The following is a 22,074-nucleotide window of genomic DNA, read 5'->3' on the forward strand; positions in this document are numbered from 1 at the left end:
ATGAGTTTGCCGGCCACTGCTCCAAACCCAAAACATTGTCTTCTTTCCAAAGTGATTTGGCCTTGCAGTCAATGTTGATGACTGACCTAGATCAACCCATGATTTTGTGCTTTGAGGATTCTCAAAATAAATCCACTTTTCATTGCCAGTCACAATTCCATACAAAAGAGACTTTCTTTCTTGCCTTTGAAGCAACATTTTACTGATGACTTTTTGGTTTTCCATTTGTTTTTTATTCAGTTGATGTGGCACCCATTTTCCTTCCTTTAAATCTTACCCATTGCTTGTAAATTATCAGAAATTGTTTGCTGAGCAACGTTTAATCTTTCTGCAAGTTGTTTTTGAGCTTGACACACATCTTCATTCAATAATGTTTATAATTGTTGGTTTTCAAACTTTTTTCGGTTGACCTGGACTTTCTTTGTCTTTCACATCGAAATCATCACTTTTAAAGTGTTTACTAGTAAACCAGTGTTCACAAGTATCTTGAGATGGAACATGTTCACCATAAGCTGCCCGAAGTGTATGATAACTTTCAGCAGCACTTTTCTTCAAAATAAAGTCATGAATTAAAACTTCCCACAAATGGTCTTTTCGGGCATGAAATTGAACATTTTTTTTTTATCAATCTTTATTGTTCATATTATTACAAAGGTTCCTCATTTCTTCCCCCCTCCACCAGGTTCCCACCCCACCCTCTGCTCCCTCCCCATCCCCCATTGTCCTCATCCATAGGTGCACAGTTTATGTTCAGTCTCTTCCTCCCTCCCTTTCCCCGATAGTAAATCCCTTTTCAGATAGTAAATCAGTTACTTAGCATTTTCTCATATCAATAATACCTCCACATGCCCAATGATACACTTCACACAAAAGACATTTCCAAATAGGTCAACCAGCCTCATCCAGGCCCCACCCAAGGCACTCACAGATCAACACCCCAGCACTATACTAACTCAACACATCCAGATCTAAGCCTTCATCACTTGTTTCAGCAGACCCTCAAGTTCCCGCAAAAGTTTCCAGCCATGTCTGAGAGGCAGCCTTGGGGCAGGGGCAGGTGAGGAGCGAGCTGTTCTGGGCCTGGCTGCTCCGGGCCTGGCCTCTGTTGCTCTGGTTCGTTCCACAACCGGCTGCTCCGGGTCTGGCCACTGCAGCTCCCGACCTAGTTGCTCTGGATTTGGCTGCTGCTGCTCCGGGCCTGGCCGCTCCCAGCCTGGCAGCTGCTGCTCCAGGCCTAGCCACACCGGACCCGGCTGCTCTGAGCTTGGCTGCTCCCAGCCTGGCAGCTGCTGCTCCGGGCCTGGCCGCACCCAACCCGGCTGCTCTGGGCCCGGCTGCTCCGGGCCCAGCCACTCCGGGCCTGGCTGCTCCCAGCCTGGCAGCTGCTGCCCCAGTCCCGGCCACTCCGAGCCTGGCCGCTCCTGGCCTGGATGCTCCAGGCTTGGCTACTGCTGTTCTGGGCCTGGCTTCTCCTGACCCGGCTGCTCTGGGCCCGGCTTCTACGGGCCCGGCTACTCCGGGTCTGGGTGATCCTGGACTGGCCACCCTGGGCTTGGCCGCCTCCGCCTCAGGCCTGGCTGCCACTGCCCCAGGTCTGGCTGCTCCAGTGCTGGCTGTTGATGCTCTGGTTCTGGCTGCTGCTGCTCTGGGGCCTGGCCGTTGCTGCTCCAGGCCCGGCGGCCATTGCCTTGTGCCTGGCCACTCTAGGACTGGCTGCCGCTGTTCCAACATTCTGTCCTTTTTTTTTTTTTTTTTTTTTTTTAAACGCATTTATGTTGCAATGTTGGCTGGTGAGTTGAGTTCTGACTTAGTCTTTGATTTTTCAAGATCTTCTTTGTGTTCTTTCTTAAGTAATTTTACTATCTTCTGCTCTCACTTGATTTCTTCACATTGAGAACTTCTTTGGTTTCTTCCTCCTTGTCCTGGGAGCTCAGCAGGTTGGCCTGTGGCACCCCTTTGTTCTCCGTGGGCTCCTGTGATGCTTCAGCCTGTTGCCGGGGTCGGCACCACCCAGGAAGCAGCCCCTGGCCTTGGCTCCATTGCCTGCACTCAGCAGTCGAAGGCTCAGGGGCCCCCCCCCCCCCCCGCCGGGGGCCCCGTCGCCCGGCTCCTTGCTGGTGCCCAGCTGGCCGGTGTCCGGCAGGGGCTCCTGCTCCTCATCGTGTTCCTCCAGTCTGGAGCTTTTTTTCTCCTTCCCGCTAGGGGAGTCTAGGATCAGAGTCAACAGACTGTCCTCTGCACACAATGTGCGTGACTCTGGGGGCTCTGCTTTTCGCTGCTCCCCCAGGACTCTACCTCACAGCCCCGTCTCCCTCTGCTTGAGCCTGGGTCCCCAGGGATTGGCCTAGAACTGGAGTTCAGGGCAGTCAGGAGTGGGACTCAGCACCGCTGGAGATTTTGTTTCTTCCCTCCAGGGCAATACAGCATCAGAGTCAACATTCCTTCCCTTGCGAGCAATGTGTGCGACTCCTGGGGGCTCTGCCTTTCGCCGCTCTCCCAGGACTCCACCTCACAGCCCCGTCTCCCTCTGCTTGAGCTTGGGTCCCCAAGGATTGGCCCAGAACTGGAGTTCGGGGGTGGTTGGGAGTGGGGCTCAGGACCTCCGGACGCTTTGTTTCTTCCGGCTAGGGTAATTCAGCATCAGAGTCAACCTTCAGTCCTCTGCGCACAATGTGCGCGCGACTCCGGGGGCCCTGCTTTTTGCCGCTCCCCTGGGATTCCATCTCACAGCCCCGTCTCCCCTTGCCCAAGCTGGGTCCCCAGGGTCTGGCCCATAACTGGGGCTCAGCGCTGCTGGTTTGGGGGTTCAGCCCAGGCCGGGGGTTTTATTTCCTTCCTGCTAGGGAACGCCAGGCAGCACCCAGCCCTCTCCTCCTCTCCGGCTGCATCCTCTCTGTGCGTGCGTGCGTGCATGCGCACAGCATGTCTCTGTACCCTAGGCTTTTTTCAGCTCCTCTGATTTTCCTTCTGGTTTTCTCTTTCCTTCTTGTTGTAGAATTTTCAGTCAGTCGACTACCTGTAGCTCTGGGCAATGTCCACTCTACATTTTAGTTGTATTCCATTGAAATTGTTGTGTGCTGCGGTGGTTAGGTGTCTACCCGAGCAGCCATCTTGGATCCTCCCTCAAACTGTCGAAATTAAACATTTTTAAGAGTAAAAATATCTATGATGTTAACGCTTTCAGAAAATTTGACATATGAAGTTTTGAAGTTTGCTGTCAATACAAAAAATAGCATACATATCAAATCGCGTATATATCAACATACTAACTAGTATGTGCAACTCCATCTATTGAAAAAAACCTGCATTTTTAACTGATATACCTGGTATAGAGTTTTATATCCAATAACTACAGAATGTGATTTTTTCAAAGGCATATGAAATTTTCCCACGATAGACTATATAATGGGCCATAAAATGAGACCCTATCAATATCAAAAGATTAAAAACATCAGTATAGTATACTAGTATTATCTTAGCACATGGAATGAATAAGAAATCAATAATAATAAGATCTGTCAAAAATCCCAATTACTTCGAATTTAAAAAGCACTATTATAAATAACTGATAGAGCAATGAAGAAATCACAAGGAAAATTAGAAAATATTTAAAGTTGTATAATGATTGAAATGCAACATACTGAGAAGAGTGGGATTGAGTTAAAGCAGGGTTTAGTGAAAATAGCTTTAAATACCTATTTTAAAAAAGAAGAGAGATATCAAATCAGTGATTTAAGTTTCCCCAGTTAAGAAGGTATAAAAGTGCAAGCAATTTCAATTTAAAATAAGAAATAATGACAAAATGAGAAATAATATATGGACTAGAAAATAATAGAAAAACATTATACAGCCAAAATTTGTTAATTGCTTGCTAGCATGACTGATAAGATAATAGAAAATACAAGTAACCAATTTTAAGAATAATATTGCAAATATGAAAAATAAGGGAAATTATAAACAACTTTACAACTTTATAACAATAAATTCAACAACTTAGTGAAGATGGAAAAGTAACTTGATAAACAACATGATCTAAAACTAACTTACAAACTAACTCAAACAAAATATGAATACCCCTATATTTACTAAGGAAATTGGACTCTCAAAAACTTCCTACACACAAAAAATTTCAGACCAAAGTTTTCACTGGTGAATTATATGAAACATCTATATAAGAGACTACATCAATTTTTCATAAACTCTTTCAGAAAATAGACTTATGCCCAACTAATTTTATGAAACTAATATGTCCTATTACCCAAAATAGACAAAGACAAAATTACAAATTCATAGCTACAACTAAATTTTTCTCATTTTATCATAGATGCAGAAATCCTTAACAAAATGTCAGGAAATCAGATCCATTAGAATATAAAGCGAATAGCCAAAACCGATTTGGTTCAGTGGTAGTGCGTCAGTCTGTGGACTGAGGGGTCCCAGGTTTGATTCCAGTCAGGGGCATGTATGTTGGCTGCAGGCACATCCCCGGTAGGGGGTGTGAAAGAGGCAGCTGGTCGATATTTCTCTCTCATCAACGTTTCTTGCTCTCTCTCTCTCCCTTCCTCTCTGTAAAAAAATCAATAAAATAAAATAAGATAAATATTATAAAAAAAAGAATATAAAGTGAATAATATATTATTATTAATTGGGATTTATGCCAGGAATGCATAGTTGGTTTAACATTGAAAATCAAAAAACACCAATCAGAGAGGATATATGCACTCCTATGTTCATAGCAGCACAATTTACAGTAGTGAAGATTTGGAAACAGCCTAAGTGTCCATCAGCAGATGACTGGATTAGAAAACTGTGGTACATCTACACAATGGAATACTATGCTGCTGTAAAAAGAAAAGAACTAACATTTTCAATAGCATGGATGGAGCTGGAGAGCATTATGCTAATTGAAATAAATCAGACAGAGAAAGATAATTATCACATGATCTCATTCACTTACAGATTATAATGAGCAACATAAACTGATGAACAAAAACAGATTCAGAAACAGAGAAGCATTGATCAGATGCTCAAACCTCAGAGGGAAGGTAGGGGAGGGTGGAGGAAAGGGGTAGAGGTCAAGCAAAAGACTTGTATGCATGAATATAAGCATAACCCAATGGACATAGACACTAGGGGCATGAGAGTATGTATGGGAGTGGGGTGGGGGGCAGTAGAGGGATAATACATATGTAATACCTTAATCGATAAAAAATAAAAAAAAATTGTAATCCACCATATTAAAAAAATAAAAATAAAACTTAGTATAAGCCCACCATATAATTACCTCAATAGATGCAGAGAAAACATTTAACAAAACCAAAAGATAGATATAAAGACAGTAAAGCAACAAGCATACTGTAAAATTACAGCGGGGAGAGTGGGGAGATCTGGGAGAGATAAGAGATCAACCGAAGGACTTGTATACATGCATATAAGTACAGCCAATGGACACAAAACTTTGGGGAGGGAGGGTATGTATGGGAGGGGGGGCAATCTTAAAATATGTACACAGATAATAATTTAATAAATAAAAAAATAGAAAAAAAACTCATTATTTGTTTCTGAGTAAAAAAGAAAAACTCTCAGCAAATTTTTTAAAAAAGGGTGTCTTCTTGACCTTAAGGGGCATCTACCAAAGCCCTTCAGCTTAAATTATGCTCAATGGAGAAGGATGGCATCCCTTCCTCCTAAGATAAAAAACATGTCTGTTCTCACTACTTCTGTTTAAATTTGCAACTGAAGAAGGATGAAACTACTGGAAAGGAAGAAGTAAAACTGTCTCTTTATTTTGTAGATGGCATGATTTGTCAATGTAGAAAAATTAGGGCAATACTAAAATGCTCTTAAAACTTGTGAGTTAAAAAAGATCACAGAATAAACAAAACCAATAAAATAGATCAATAAACTTAAATCAGTTACATTTCTATGTTCTAATAAAGAAAAACTAGGAAATTGGAATTATAAAATCATCTTTCATATTAGCATAAAATTTTCAAACATATAGGAATAAATCAGACAAAATGTGCAAATCCTATACACTAAAAACTACAAAAATATTGCTGGCAGTAATAAAAGAAGATCTGAATTAATGGAAATATATATCATGCTCATGGATTAGAAGATTCTATATAATTAATGGGCCAATTCCCTCCAAATTTATCTACAGATAAAATGCAATTCTAAGACAGCATAAAACTACAGTTAACATGATAAGAGAAGGAAAGACATATAGAAGAATAGAACAGAATAAAGTGTCCACAGATATATGATGAATTGATTTTTTTTGACAAACGTGCAAAGGCAATTCAGTGGAGAAAAATAATCTTTTCAACAAACAACACTGAAAGAATTGAATATGCACATTGAACAAAAATGTACTGTGACTCATTTGAACTCTCTATAAAATTATCTCAAAATGGATCATAATTCTAAATTTAAACCTAAATTTATAAATTCTTCAGAATAAATCATAGGAAAAAATCCTCTTGCTCTTTAGGCAGATATTTCTTAGATTTTACATAAAAAACATGATCCAAAAAAGAAAAGACAAATAAATTCTATTTCATCAAACAAGAATTTATACTTTTCCAGACATTGTTAAATAAATGAAAAGACAAATCACAGTCTAAGAAAAAAATATTTGCAAATCACATATTTAAGTCTTGCATCCAACATATAAAAAGAAATCTGAAAAAAGGTGAAGAGATTAAGGAAAAAATAAACAAACAAACAAACAAAGAAAAACTCATAAACACAGACAAACAGTATGGTGATTACCAGAAGGAAGTGGGGATGAAGGTAGGTAGAAGAGGATGTTGGGGAGATAAATGGTGATGAAAGGAGACTTGACATGGGGTGGTAAAAACACAATACAATATACAGATGATGTATTATAGAATTGTACACCTGAAACCTACAAAATTTTATTAACCAATTTCACCCCAATAAATTTGATAAAAAGGAAATCTCAAAACTTAAAAAAAATCCTCAAATAATATTAAATTAGAAACAAATTGGCAAAAGATTTTAAGAAACTTCATCATAGAATATTTATAAATGGCAAATAAACATATGAAAAGTTATTCAACATTATCAATTAGGGAAATGCATAATATAATAAAACCATAATGAAGTAGTTCTGTAAACCCATTAGAATGTGTAAATATTAAATAAGAAACATACCAAGTATAGGCAAGGATGTGGAGCAACTAGCTAACATAGATTGATGATGTGAATCTAAAATGCTGCAAACACTTTGGAAAACATTTTGGCAGCTTCTTGAAAAGGTAAACAAAATTATAATATGACCCCATCCTCTTAAGTCTTTACTAATGAGAAATGAAAGTATATGTCTACATAAAACTTGTATATGAGTTCATGGTAGCTTCATTTGCAATAGCCAAAAACAGGAAACAATTCAACTACCCATTACCAGATGGATGAATAAAAATATTTTAGTATATTTATACAATGGAATACTACTCAGCAATAAAAAGTGATGAACTATTGATACACACCACAATAGGTCTGAATCTCAAAATATATATGCTGCGTGAAAAGTTAGACAAAATGAGTACATTCTGTATAACTCCAACCTATATAATAAAGAGATGATATGCAAATTAACCCTCATGCCTCTACAAGATGGCTGCCTATGACTAACCCAGTAGGGGTGTTAGTGAGTGATGACCACATGACTGAACAGCAGAATGTGTGGGGCAACCAGGCCAGCAGAAGGGTTAGTGAGGGATGATCAAATGACTGAACAAGCAGGCTGCATGGGGCAACCAGGTCAGCTGGGGGTGGGAGCAGTTGGGGGTGATAAGGCTGGTAGGGGAGGCAGTTGGGGGTGATTAGGCTGGCGGGGGGATCAGTGAGGGGAAACTAGGCTGGCAGGGGAGGCAGTTGGGGGTGACCAGGTTGGCAGGGGGGGGCGGGGAGGGAGGGAGGGAAGTAGTTAGATGTGACCAGGCCCGCAGTAGGGCAGTTAGGGGCTATGAGGCTGGCATGCAGAGACAGTGAGGGGCAATCAGGCCAGCAGGAGGGGCATTTAAGGATGACAAAGCAGGCAGGCAGGTGAGCAATTAGGAGCCAGTGGTCCAGGATTATGAGAGGGTTGTCTGATTTAGGCCTGATCTGTCGGATATCCCCGAAGGGGTCCCAGATTGGAGAGGGTGCAGGCTGGGCTGAGGAGACCCCATCCCCCATACATGAATATCATGCACCAGGCCTCTACGATAGTTTATATATATAATTCTAAAAAAATGCAAACTTCTATAGTGACAGAAAGCAAATCTGTACTTTGCCTGGGGTGGGGATAGATAGATAGAGGTAAGAGGAAGATATTTGAAAGTGGGGAAAAGAAAAAAATTAATATTTATAATGTTCATTTTAGTATTTTTTATTAAAGACTTTCTATTTTAGAGCTGTGTTAGTTTCACAGCAAAACTTAGAGCTGAAACTGGTTTGGCTCAGTGGATAGAGCGTTGGCCTGTGGACTGAAGGGTCCCAGATTTGATTCCGGTCAAGGGAATGTACCTTGGTTGCAGGCACATCCCCAGTGGGGGGTGTGCAAGAGGAAGCTGATCAATGTTTCTCTCTCATCGATGTTTCTAACTCTCTATCCTTCTCCCTTCCTCTTTGTAAAAAAAAAAAAAAAATCAATAAAATATATATAAAAAAGAATTTAAAAAAAACTTAAAGATACAGTTATTTCCCAGAGACCCCTCTGCCTTCATACATAGCCTCTCAAACACTCTCACCCCCCACAACAGTAGTATACATGTAGCAATTGATGAATCTACATTGATGCATCATTATCACCCAAAGCCCATAGTTTATCTTAGTGTAAACTCTTGGTATTAGTCATTCTGTGGATTTGAGCAAGTGTGTAATGATATGTATCCATCATTGTATTATCATACAGAATATTTTCACTGCCCTAAAATTTTCCTCTATTTCTCTACCCTCTCACCCACTTCTGGCAACCAATGGTTACTTTACTATTTTAATAGCTGTGCCCTTTCCAGGTTGTCATATAGCTAGAATCAGACAATATGTAGCCTTTCTAGATTGGCATCTTTACTTACAATAGTAATATGCATTTAAAGTTCCTCTATGCCTTTTTATGACTTAATAGATCTTTTATTTGTAGTGCTGAATAATATACCATTGTCTGGATATACCAGAGTTTCTTTATACATTCACTTATTGAAGATATCTTAGTTGCTTCCAAGTTTTGACAAATGTGAATAAAGTGGTTATAAACATTTGAATATTTGTGTGCAGGTGTTTGTGTGGATATAAGTTTTACACACTTTTGAGTAAATCTCAAGGAGTGCTTTTGCTGGATCATATGATAAGAACATATTTAGTTTTTTTCATCTCTTTTTTATTATTGATTAAGTTATTATATATGTGTCTTTATCCCCCAACCCCCTCCATCCTACTCCCATTTATGCCCTCAATTTCCTGGTGCATGTGTCCATTCCTTAGGCTTATATGCATGCATATAAGTCCTTTGGTTGATTTCTCCCCCTTACTCCCACCCTTCCCTACCTCCCTCTGAAGTTTGAGCAGTTGATTGATGCTTCTCTGTCCCTTGATCTGTTTGTGTTCATCAGTTTGGGTTGTTCATTATAATCCACAAATGAGAGAGATCATGTGGATATTTATCTTTCTCTAACTTATTTTGCTTAGCATAATGCTCTCCAGTTTAATCCATGCTGGTTCAAATGGTAGGAGTTCCTTCCATTTTATAGTAACATAGTATTGCATTGGTCATTGCATCAAAAAAATTAGGAAACCTAGAAATAAACTTTACTAATGAGGTAAAAGACTTCTACTCGGAAAACTACAGGATGTTGAAAAAAGAGATAGAGGAAGATATAAACAGAAGGAAGAATATACTGTGTTCATGGATTGATAGAATTAACATCATCAAGATGTTCATACTAACCCAAAGCAATCTATAGATTCAATTCACCCCCCATTAAAATACCAATGGCATATTTCAAAGACCTAGAATGAACTCTCCAAAAATTTATCTGGAATAAAAAAAAGAGTCCAAATAGCTGCAGTAATCCTGAGAAAGAAGAGCAAAGTAGGAGGGATCTCAATACCAGATATCAAGCTGTATTACAAAGCCACTGTTCTCAAAACTGCCTGGCACTGGCACAAGAACAGAGAACTCAGAAATTGACCCAAACCACTATGTTCAATTAATGTTTGACCAAGGAGGCAAGACCATACAATGGAGTCAATAAATGGTGTTGGGAATATTGGACAGATACATGCAAAATAAAATGAAACTAGGCCTCCAACTTAGACCATACACATAAAAAAAACCCACAAACTCAAAATGGATAAAGAACTTAAATGTAAGATGGGAAACCATAAAGACATTAGAAGACATATTTAGTCTTTTTTTCCATTTTTTATTAAGGTATTATATGTCTACATCTTACCATTGCCCCCCCTACTCCACTTTCATACATGCCCTCACCCCCCAGTGTTTTGCGTCCATTAGTTATGCTTATATGCATGCAAACAAGTCCCTCAATTGATCTCTTATCTCCCCAACCTCTCCCTAACCTTCCCGCTGTAATTTGACAGTCTGTTTGATGTTTTACTGCCTCTGTATCTATCTTTTTTTCATCAGTTTATAATGTTCTTTATTATCCACAAATGAGTGAGATCGTGTGGTGTTTTTCTTTCATTGACTGGCTTATTTCACTTAGCATAATGTTCTCCAGTTCCATCCAGGTTGCTGCAAATGGTAAGAATTCCTTCTTTTTTATAGCAGCATAGTATTCCATTGTGTAGATATACCATAGTTTTCTTATCCATTCATCTGCTTATGGGCACCTGGGCTGTTTCCAAATCTTAGTTATCGTAAATTGTGCTGCCATGAACCTAGGGATTCATATATCCTTTGTGATCGGTGTTTCTAGTTTCTTAGAATATATTCCTAGGACTGGTATTACAACTGACCTAAATAGAATCTTTTTGAAAGAAGACAGAAAGAAGGCCAAGAGACACATGGAAACATGCTCAAAGTCATGCTCAAAGTCACAAATTATCTGAGAGATGCAAATCAAAATGACAATGCGGTACCATCTCAAGCCTGTCAGAATGGCTATCATCAACAAATCAACAAATGACAAGTTTTGGCGAGGATGTGGAGAAAAAGGAACCCTCACACACTGCTGGTGGGAATGCAGATTGGTGTAGCCACTGTGAAAAACAGTATGGAGTTTCCTCATATTTAGACACCTCCAACTGTCTTCCAAAGCAGCTGTACTATTTTGCCTTCCCACTAACAATGAATGAGAGTTTCTGTTGCTCCACACCCTTGTCAACATTTGCTGCCATCACTGTTCTGGTTTTTGGGCATTCTAATGGGTGTGTAGTAGAATCTCATTGTTGTTTTTTAAAAATATATATTTTATTGTTGTTTTTTTACAGAGAGAAAGGGAGAAGGATAGAGAGTTAGAAACATTGATTAGAGAGAAACATAAACTGGGGGTGTGCCTGCAACCAAGGTACATGTCCCTGACTGGAATCGAACCCGGGACCCTTCAGTCCTTAGTCCAAGGCTCTATCCACTGAGCCAAACCAGTTTCAGCTCATTGTTGTTTTAATTTGCATTTCCTTGATGCCAAATGTAGAACATCCTTTGATATGCTTAGTACCTTCCTTGGCGATGTGTCTGTTAAGTTTTTGATCCCTTTTTAAAATTGAATTTTCATCTTACTGTTGAATTTCAAGAGTCCTTTGTATATTTTGGATAATAGATGTTTATCAAATGTACCTTTTGCAAACACCATTTCTTACTCTGTGGCTTGTATTTCTCCTTGACATTATCTTTTGCTGAGCAAAGTTTTTAATTTAATTGAGTATAGCTTATCAATTATTTCTTCAATGCATTATGCATTTGTTTTTTCTATCTATGAAGTCATCACTATATCCAAGGTCATCTAAGATTCCTCCTATGTTATCCTCTAAGAGATTTATAGGTTTGTATTTTACATTTAGGTCTTTGACCCATTTTGAGATAATTTTTTGAAGTTGTAAGGTCTGTGTCTAGATTCATTTTTGCATGGGAAGTTCAGATGTTCCACTAACATTTCTTGAAACGATTAAGAAATTTTTGTTAGTGGTAGGTATATTTATTATTGTTACATATGTGAAAAATTTTAATTCATATACTTTTAATATGTGCAATTTATTGTATACTAATGATACTACAGTAAAATTGCTTTTTAAAAGTAATTTTTGGACACAGACAACAGGGGGGTGAGGGCATATAAGTGGAGGTTGGGGGACTAATGGGGTGATGGGGACACATGTAATATCTTAATCAGACACATGCTCACACCACCTCTCCCACACAGTGCACCAGCAGTGCCAGCCCACCACCAGTCCAGGGCCACGGCAACTCCTCACCACCCGTAGCAGCCCTCCGTGGCCTCCAATATGTTCACTTGCATGGCTCTCGTGAAGGGCAGCAGCACTTTAGGGATGTTGACCTTGGCTGCTGCAGTTGGGCCCAGCATCAGCAGCACTGAGAGTGCAGGTTACATCTGTAGCAGTCCTTCAGCCTGAGCCCACTCTGCTATCCTGGCTGGCTTCACCTCCTCCAACCAGGCTGCACACACCACTATCCTCATTCACTTCACTTCACTTCCAGCAACACGATCATCCTCGTGTTTCCCCTTGTCCCCGAAATCCCCGCCAGCATGCCTGGCCAGCAGATCAAATCCCCCAAGATGAGCCATTGTATATCAACAATTTAAATATATATTTAGAAGAAGGATAGAAAAATGGTGACGGAATAAACAGACAGACCCCAAGCCTTGTCCTGGAGCAGAAAGAAAGAACAGGTGAGGGTCGCACTGGGAGTATTAGTTGGCGGGTTAAGGGACAGCTAAACTCCAGGAGAATGTGGGGGACTGCTGGATGGGGTTCTCCTGATGGGGCAGCCCCCACTACTGCTGGGTTCCCTCTCAGAGATACTGGCTCAGACACAGAGACAATGGCATCTTGAAGGGGAAAGTGGATCTTACCAGAAGCTTGAAAAACTACAACTGAGGCAACCACTGAGCAGCTAAGAGCCCCTGAACACTGGTTCCCACTTGGCCCAAATCCCAAAATTCAGAGGAGCTCTACACTCCACCACAGAAAGGTCAGATTTTGCCTGGGATGAGGAGAGAGAGAACTACATAACCAGACATCCAGACAAGAAAGACCATGGGGAGACAAAGAATCAGCCTGCATATGAAAGAAAAGAAGACATCACCAGAAAAGAAAGTAAACAAAATAGAGGCAAGCCACATGTCAGAGAAAGAATTCAGAGAAATGGTCATAAGGTGGCTAAAGAAAATGGACCACAAATTCAATAATATGATTAAGAACCAAGAGGAAATGAAGAACCAAAAATAAATGAAAAATGACATCCCTGCTGTAAAGAACTCAGTAGAAAGCATCAAGTGTAGACTGGAAGAAGCAGAGGACTGCGACAGTGACCTAGAAGACAAGGTAGGAAAAAAATACCCAAGTAGAGCATCTTCTAGAAAAAAATTAAAAAGCAGGAGGAGAGCCTAAGGGAACTTTGGGATAACACAAAACAAAGCAAAATCCATATAATAGGTGTGCCAGAAAGAGAGGAATAGAAAAACTACAGGACACTGATAAAAGAGATAGAGGAAGATGTAAACAGATGGAAGAACATACCATGTTCATGGATTGGCAGAATCAACATTATTAAAATGTCCATTCTACTCAAAGCAATCTATAGATTCAATGCTCTCCCATTAAAATACCAAAGACACATTTCAAAGACCTAGAATGAACTCTGCCAGAATTCGTCTAGAATAAAAAAAGTCCCCAAATAGCCACAGCAATCCTGAGAAAGAAGAATAAAATAGGAGGTATCTCAATACCAGATTTCAAGCTGTATTATAAAGCCACTGTTCTCAAAACAGCCTGGTATTGGCACAAAAAGAGTCATAGAGCAATGGAATAGAATTGAGAATCCATGTATTGACCCAAACAACTATGCTCAATTAATATTTGACAAAGGAGGTATGAACATACAATGAGTCAAGATAGTCTCTTCAATAAATGGTGTTGGGAAAATTGGACAGATACATGAAAAAAATGAAACTACATCACCATGTTACATCATGCACAAAAATAAACTCAAAATGGATACAGGGCTTAAACATAAGACAGGAAATTATAAAACTGCTAGAGGAATCCACAAGCAGCAAAATCTCAGACATATACCAAAAGGACTTCTTCAGTCACACTATTCATAAGCCAATGGAAACTAAATAGAAAATAAACAAATGGGACTACATCAAAATAAAAAGCTTTTTCACAGCAAAATAAACGATCATCAAAATAACGAGAAACCCCACTGTATGGAAGAACATATTTACAAATGTTATCACTAATAAAGGTTTAATCTCCAACATCTACAGGCAACTTCTACAATTTAATAAAAGGAAGATAAATGATCCAATAAAAAATGGGCAATGGACATAAATACAATCTTTTCGAAAGAAGACAGAAGGAAGGCCAAGAGACACATGAAAACATGCTCAAAGTCACTAATTATCTGAGAGATGCAAATGAAAACGACAATGCGGTACCGTGGTACCATCTCACACCTGTCAAAATGGCTATCATCAACAAATCAAAAAATGACAAGTGTTGGTGGGGATGGGGAGAAAAAGGAACCCTCGTGCACTGCTGTTGGGAATGCAGAGTGGTGCAGCCACTGTGGAGAACAGTATGGAGTTTCCTCAAAACTCTAAAAATGGAACTCACATTTGACCCAGTAATCCCAGTTCTATTAATATATCCTAAGAAACTATCAATAGAAACACTGATCACAAAGGATATATGCATCCCTATGATCATATGCATCCCTATGATCATGGCAGCACAATTTACAACACCTAAAATTCGGAAACAGCCTAGGTGCCCATCAGCAGATGAATGGATCAGAAAACTATGGTATATCTACACAATGGAATACTATGCTGCTATAAAAAAGAAGGAATTCTTACCATTTGCAGCAACCTGGATGGAACTGGAGAACATTATGCTAAGTGAAATAAGCCAGTCAATGAAAGAAAAATACCACACGATCTCACTCATTTGTGGATAATAAAGAACATTAAAAACTGATGAACAAAAAGATAGATACAGAGGCAGTAAAGCATCAAACAGACTGTCAAATTACAGCGGGAAGGTTAGGGAGAGGTTGGGGAGATAAGAGATCAATTGAGGGACTTGTGTGCATGCATATAAGCATAACGGTCGCAATACACTGGGGAGTGGGCATTTATGGGAGTGGGGTGGAGGGGGTAATGGTAAAATATGTACATATATAATACCTTAATAAAAATATATAGGGAAGGAACAAATCTAAATCAATAAAACATTTTTTAAATAAATAAAAGTAAGTTTAACACAAAAATAATAAAACATATAGATTCTCCTGAAGGATTTTGTCCACATACACAGTGCTAGAAACAAATAATATTAGATACCTAATGAGAACAAGAAATTAATCAGTTGACAATCTAAAATTCATGTCACAGTCAAAAATTACCTAAACAAAATTTGTCTCTCTACCAGTGGCATCAGCATTTAATGGGAGGTTGTTAAAAAAGCAGATTCTTAGATATCGGAGAAGACCTATTCAATCTAATTCTGTAGGTAAGGCCTGGTAATCTGTGTTTAAGCAATCTATCGAAATGGTTTTTATGCAATCTTGACAGTTGCTAGAGCTGTATTCTTGTTATCTTAATTATTGTATGACAAATATTTCTTTGTGCTATATCATTACAAAAACAAATAGAATTAACACAAAAATACTATAATCATGTTATCCAATTCAATCATTGTTTTCATTTGTTCCAACTTTATCACAAAATGTCATTCTTTGTATAATTTCTACTAACTCTAACTCTTGTTTTTTTCTGAATTTTGGGCAACAACATGTGCCATACATTTTATATAATCGATTAAGGAATTTCATTCATTGAATAAATATTTATTGAATATTCTTCTGTTGGGCATTAACAATACAACGATGAAGAGAACATGATTGATTAGCTTAAGAGGTAATAAAGATAGTGGAGTCAAGATTTTAACAAATTTCTACCTGAGGTAACTGGATTGCTTTATTTCCTAGAATAGAGAAGAAGGTAGAAAGTTAATAAATTCAATTGTTTGTTTACATTAACTTGCTTTGGGGAAAATTATAAAGCTTCTCTTTGTGCTAACTCTTCATCTGTAAAATGGAAATAGTATTTACCTCATCTTCTCATTGAGAGGATTAAATAGGGTAAAAACACGGAAAGAATTTAGAATAAACTCTGGCATGTAGAAAATAAATAATACATTTTTGCTGCAATTATTGCTGTTAATTTGTAGTTGCCTGTGTGATATTCAAGTGGAGATATTTAAGACAGTTGGCCCTGTGAGCTAAGCTTTTAGGAAAAAATGTGGTGATATTTGAGATTTATCAGGGAAAGAGAGAGACAGGATCAGAAAAGGAATCCAGAATAATATCATTATTTAAAGGGATAAGAAGAGTGAGAGAGAGAAGTTTATTTCACAAAGAATTGCAAGCATAATTTTTATCCAAATATGGACAGACAGCAGAAACCAGGTGTTTTTGTTTGTTTGTTTGTTTGTTTCAAGTTTGACCCTCATATATAGACACACTATGCCATTTTCTATGTTTATGTTATCAAATTACTGTAAAATCTAGATTAAATTATTGCCTGACAGCCAGTAGCAAAGGGTAGGCACACAACATATGCCTGCTTCCTACCATCTATATTAGGAATATGGTAAAGGACCTCCCTCACAATCTCCTCATGGAAATCTCTATAGTTTCTACTGCAGGAAACATTCTACCTTTCTAAGGCTAGGGATTAGTCTTGCAATTCTTTTGGCTACTCTTCAGGAGTTCCCCTTGTATCTTCCTTAGTTATATTACTCAGTCAGCTACAGAAGACCACATTATCTATACTGTAAGGCTAATACACAAAGTGTCCTCTCAGGAGTTTGACCATGAGACCAGGAGTTTGATTGCTTGCTATGATGTGCACTGAACACCAGGGGGCAGTGCGTAGATGGTGGGGTGCTGATGGAGTGAGGGAAGGAGGAGGCAATGAGGCGGGGAGGCAAGGGGGAACCATGTGGTGGCAGGGCATGGGTGGTGAGGGAAGGATGAGAAGGGGAGGTGGGGAACCTGATCAGTCCTGATCACTGGCCAGGACTTGGGACCTGACCTGTGCACAAGTTTTGTGCACCAGGCTCTAGTTTGACTGTAGTATGAGGAGATTTCACAATATATAATTTATTGGTATATGATTTACAAAATTAGCACCATCTAATTTTAATTTCTAGTTTATTTCTTTCTCATCTATAACCTAGACAGCAATTATGCTTATTGGGAAATATAGCTCTCTTCAAGCATTATCCTCAAGTTTTGGCTGAGATAGGCTCTAAATACTAGCAGAGATCCCATATAAGAAAATCTACTAGAACTAGATGTTTTTCCTTCCTAACTTCCTTTCTGACTGGCACTTGTGATCAGATTTCTACAACCATTTCTACCAGGAATTGGCTATGATTTGAGGCAATTCAAAACTAAAACTTTTAAATCTTTTCTTTCTCTTCTTTCCCTCTATAAATAATTAAGTTGAGGTTGTTGAATACTAAGTTATCATAATTATATGACTAATTAAAATTTAAAAAATATTTATAGAAATATGTCAATAATAAATGTCAGAACTACAGGAATCTTTAGCCCTACCATTAATTGACTAACATTTGCTTTATTGATTTTGAAGTAGTAAGTGGAAACTGACCAGAGTAGACTTTTCAAAGTAGACTATTCAAATTATCTCTGAATGCATAATAATCTGGCCACTCTGTGTGTGTGTGTGTGTGTGTGTATTTTAGAGGCCAGGTGCATAAATGTGTGCATGGATGGGGTCTGGCCAGCTTGGGCAGGGGGAGGCGACATGGGCAGTTGGTCGGTCTGCTTTCTGGTCGAATTCCTGGTGGAGGAGACAATTTGCATATTAGCCTTTTATTATATAGGACATACACTGAGTGGCCAGATTATTATGCATCAGAGATCATAATATCTGGCAACTCAGTGTATATTATAATAGAATACTAGAGGCCTGGTGCACTAATTTGTGTATGGGTGGGGTCCAGCCAGCCTGTCCCAATTGGGGCGAATCAGGGCTGGGCTGGCATGGGAGAGGGGCTGCAGGAGGTTAGCTGCCAACCCTGGCCCCAATCAGGGCCCTATTGAGGCATGGCTAGCCAGTGGGGGCACTTTGGGAGGTTGGCTGGGCCCGCCCCTGATGGAGGTGGGGGGTGCTGATTGGGAGTGGGCTGGCTGGGGAGAGGGGCCATGGGAAGTTGATGGGGCCAATCAGGGCCCGATCAGGCTGGTTGGCCACCATAGTAGGCATCATAGCCACTGGTCATTTTGGTTGTTCTGGTTGCTTAACTTTTATATATGTAGATTATAGTATGATTCAGTATTACAAGGAATTTATTCTGTACAAAATTATCCAAGATATCTAGACTAAACTTAGCATTTACCACACACATGTGCACACACACACTCTCACACATACACACTGGGGATATGAATAAAAGTCTATTGTATCATAACCTCTTGGGCAGTTGTAGACAAACTCATTAGTCAACAGAGCCAAATATCAACAGTTCGATTGAAATTTCTTTTGAGAGCCAAATTGTTTAAACTTAAACTTCTTCTAATGCCACTTCTTCAAAATAGACTCGCCCAGGCCATAGTATTTTGTGAAAGAGCCACGCTCAAGGGGCCAAAGAGCCACATGTGGCTTGTGAACCGCAGTTTGCCAACCACTGCTCTAGGGAATGTCTCTCCAATGGCCCATTAAGTAACTGTCTTGTAGATGTGGATGCTTTGTCTTTTTAAGGTACTGCCTAGGCTGTCACTGTGGATAGAATCTAGCAAGAGGGATCCCAAATGAGGTCCAGAATCTCTGGGCAGAGACTCAGCCTTTAAGCCTTAGGAAAGCAGAGCAACTGCTTGCAGCCTTATAGTTGGGTACCTGTATTATGAGGCTATGAGCCCTTGGGATTTTTAAACTTGGTAGTGGTGAATTTGTTTTCTGTTGGGATTTATACTCTTATTATGGTTGGCTGTAAACAAGCTAATTAACCCTAATGTGTTGATTAAATTATATACATTTTAGTACATATGGAAGGTCTGCTACTGCCATCTAGCTGGCTGTACAGATACACACATCAGGCAGCCTTAGATTCTGATAAGATACTGATGAGTAGACAGACCCTCTATGGTAGGTAGGCAGCTGATAGATATATAAATACTGATAAAATACTGATGAGTGGAGCCCTAGCCAGTTTTGCTCAGTGGATAGAGCATCAGCCTACAGACTGTTGGGTCCTGGGTTTGAGTCTGGTCAAGGGCACATGCCCAGTTGCAGGCTTGATCCCTAGTAGAGGTGTGCAGGAGGCAGCCAATTGGTGATTTCATCATTGATGTTTCTATCTCTCCCTCTTCCTCTCTGAAATTAATTATATATATATATATATATAAATTATATATTAATATTCTAAAGATACTGATGACTGGGCCCTCAATGGTAGGTAGACAGCCCTCCTTTGCTGGTGTTAATAAGTGCTATGGTCAGAACTGGAACTTGAGTCACAATTCAAATGATAATTCTGAGTAGAGGGATTATTAGTGGTTTTCTCTTTATTTTTGTTTTTGACAATAAATGTATTCCTTTTTTGTATTAAATTTATAATCAGGAAAGAAATTCATATTCTAGAAAAAGCCTTTCTGGCTTATTTATTTCCGATCAGCTAATGAATTTCCATTATGAATAATCCTGCAATTCTTCTACTCTATAACAAATCTAAAAGCTTCTCTGATTTTTTTAAAATTTATTTTCATCCCTGCACCATGCTTATTTCATTTAACTTTGCAGACCTATTTTCCTGGGTTGATGGCCATCTTTCCTGTTAAACTTTTTATGTCAATTTATGTAAACTTTTTATGTCACTTCATCACTGATATGCTTTTTACTTTTACAAGAAAATATGAGATTACATGACCATATGTGATATAAATTCAGAATGATTTGTGTTTTATCACTCATATCTTAAAGGTTTCCCCACATTAGTGGATTCTGTATATTTTTTAATATTAAATTGTTTTCTCTATATACTAATTGTTTGATCCTTCTGGTTCTCAGTCATTACTGTGCTTGAAAATTCATAAATGACCTTACCTTTCATTCCTTTTTAATTGCAGGGGGAGAGAGGATTTCCAGGTTTGGAAGGCCATCCAGGTTTGCCTGGATTTCCAGGTCCAGAAGGACCTCCAGGGCCTCAAGGACAGAAGGTATGAATCAAGTTGCCATCCAGTAATACCAGAGGAATTAAGCCAGGTCACATATAGAGATAGGTGTCAAATCAACTAAAAAGTTGTTGACTTATAGCTAGAAACTGTTATTTAAATAAAACAATAGAATAGCTGAGAGTCTATTTTTTGGTTTAAAAAATGGATATTACTGCCATAATCAAATGCTTTTGGAAGATGCTGTTAATTGTATGTGATTATTGGGATTCTTAACAAAAATTAAGTTCTATCAGGATTTTACCTGAACTGAAGAAAGCTGAATTGCCAGGTATCAGATTAGCTGATTAAGAAAGACAAATTGAAAGTAATAGTGAAGCTTTTAGCCACTGACTGTGACAATATAAGCAAAAAGTTAAACCAGAAAAAGTGTCCACTTCCCCACTGTTCCAATTTTTTTTCTGTCAGGGAAGAGCAGCAGTGAGAGTCAGATGGATCAGCACATATATGGAAAATTGTTTTATTGCTGAGAGAGCGGGGAGCAAAAAATTCCTATTCTTTTTTATGGACCTAATGGTGGGGTGGGGAAAGGAAGAGGGGAAAGAGTTGGAGTGGAAAACTACTAAGTCAGAGTACAGAAAAAGTTTCCTCAAGGTTCCTCCCTCCATCTTCCCCTGTCTTTTAACACAGGCTCCAAAGGCTTTTCAGTGTAAATATGCATAAGAGCATGACCAGTCAGGGGCCAGAGTTTTTTACTCCAACTTCCTTCAGCTACTGCTAGGTATAGGATATGCACCAAGTCTGGTGTAGGATGGGCAGCTGTCCCAAGTGATGTCTACAACAGGCCTTGTAATTGTCTGCAGTTGGACCTGAAAAATCATACATATGATTTTCTCTAGGAGTCAGATGTCTCAATTCCATTCCTTGGTATTTCAGGACCCATGTGAGAAACATAGGCTAACCCGTTATGATCCTGAATGGGTTGGGCTTTGAAGGTAAAAACAAAACAAGACAAAACAAACAAACAAACAAACAAAAAACACAGGGTAATTAATCTAAGGCCACAGTAGATAATGACCATAATTAAAATCTTTCCAAGTCTGCCTGGGGGATTGAGTGTAACCATGAGCTCTAACCATTGACAAGCCAGGAATAAATGTCCCATAGCCCACCATATCTACTTTAGAAAGTCTACTTTTTTTTCTTAAATCTTGTGATAGACATTTATACTTTGCCAGTTTCAGTGATCTCAGTGCAACACAAAGTGCTGGCAATAGCAAGACTCCTCTTTGGCTGGCCAGCAGGAAGTTGAAGGCTATGCAGTTATTCAACAGTACTTGGGCAAGAAGTTGAGGCCAGCTTTTTGTGCTTCCAAAGCTGAAGTAGTGTCATTAATGACTTCAGCAGAGGTAAAGGACAGGCTGCACACTATGTTTTCTAATTGAATAACCCAACCCTGACATTGAGAAAAGTTGCCTAGATCATACACATGAACAGATAGTAATATCACATGACAAATCTCCCGAGTAACTAGTCTACCTGGTTTTGGAGTTCTCTTTTTATTCTCAATGTGTGTGATATGCTCAATGGGAGGGCCTTGTTTGAATATGTGGAAATTTTTTATGAATGCTCCATAAATAAAAGTTACATTG

General features: G+C 39.1%; 1 protein-coding gene across 3 annotated transcripts in view; it reads left to right on the forward strand.

Annotated features, from left to right (window-relative positions):
* COL4A5 (collagen type IV alpha 5 chain) overlaps nt 1-22,074 on the forward strand; it is a 358,160-nt gene that overhangs the window by 111,936 nt on the left and 224,150 nt on the right. For all 3 annotated transcript variants that reach the window (XM_036460732.2, XM_036460733.2, XM_036460734.2), the window contains exon 3: nt 20,378-20,467. In XM_036460732.2, the coding sequence (XP_036316625.1) occupies nt 20,378-20,467 (90 nt within the window). The remainder of the gene's footprint in view (nt 1-20,377; nt 20,468-22,074) is intronic.

Source organism: Pipistrellus kuhlii, unplaced genomic scaffold (assembly GCF_014108245.1).
Source record: "Pipistrellus kuhlii isolate mPipKuh1 unplaced genomic scaffold, mPipKuh1.p scaffold_m20_p_33, whole genome shotgun sequence".
Classification (NCBI taxonomy): Eukaryota; Metazoa; Chordata; class Mammalia; order Chiroptera; family Vespertilionidae; genus Pipistrellus; species Pipistrellus kuhlii.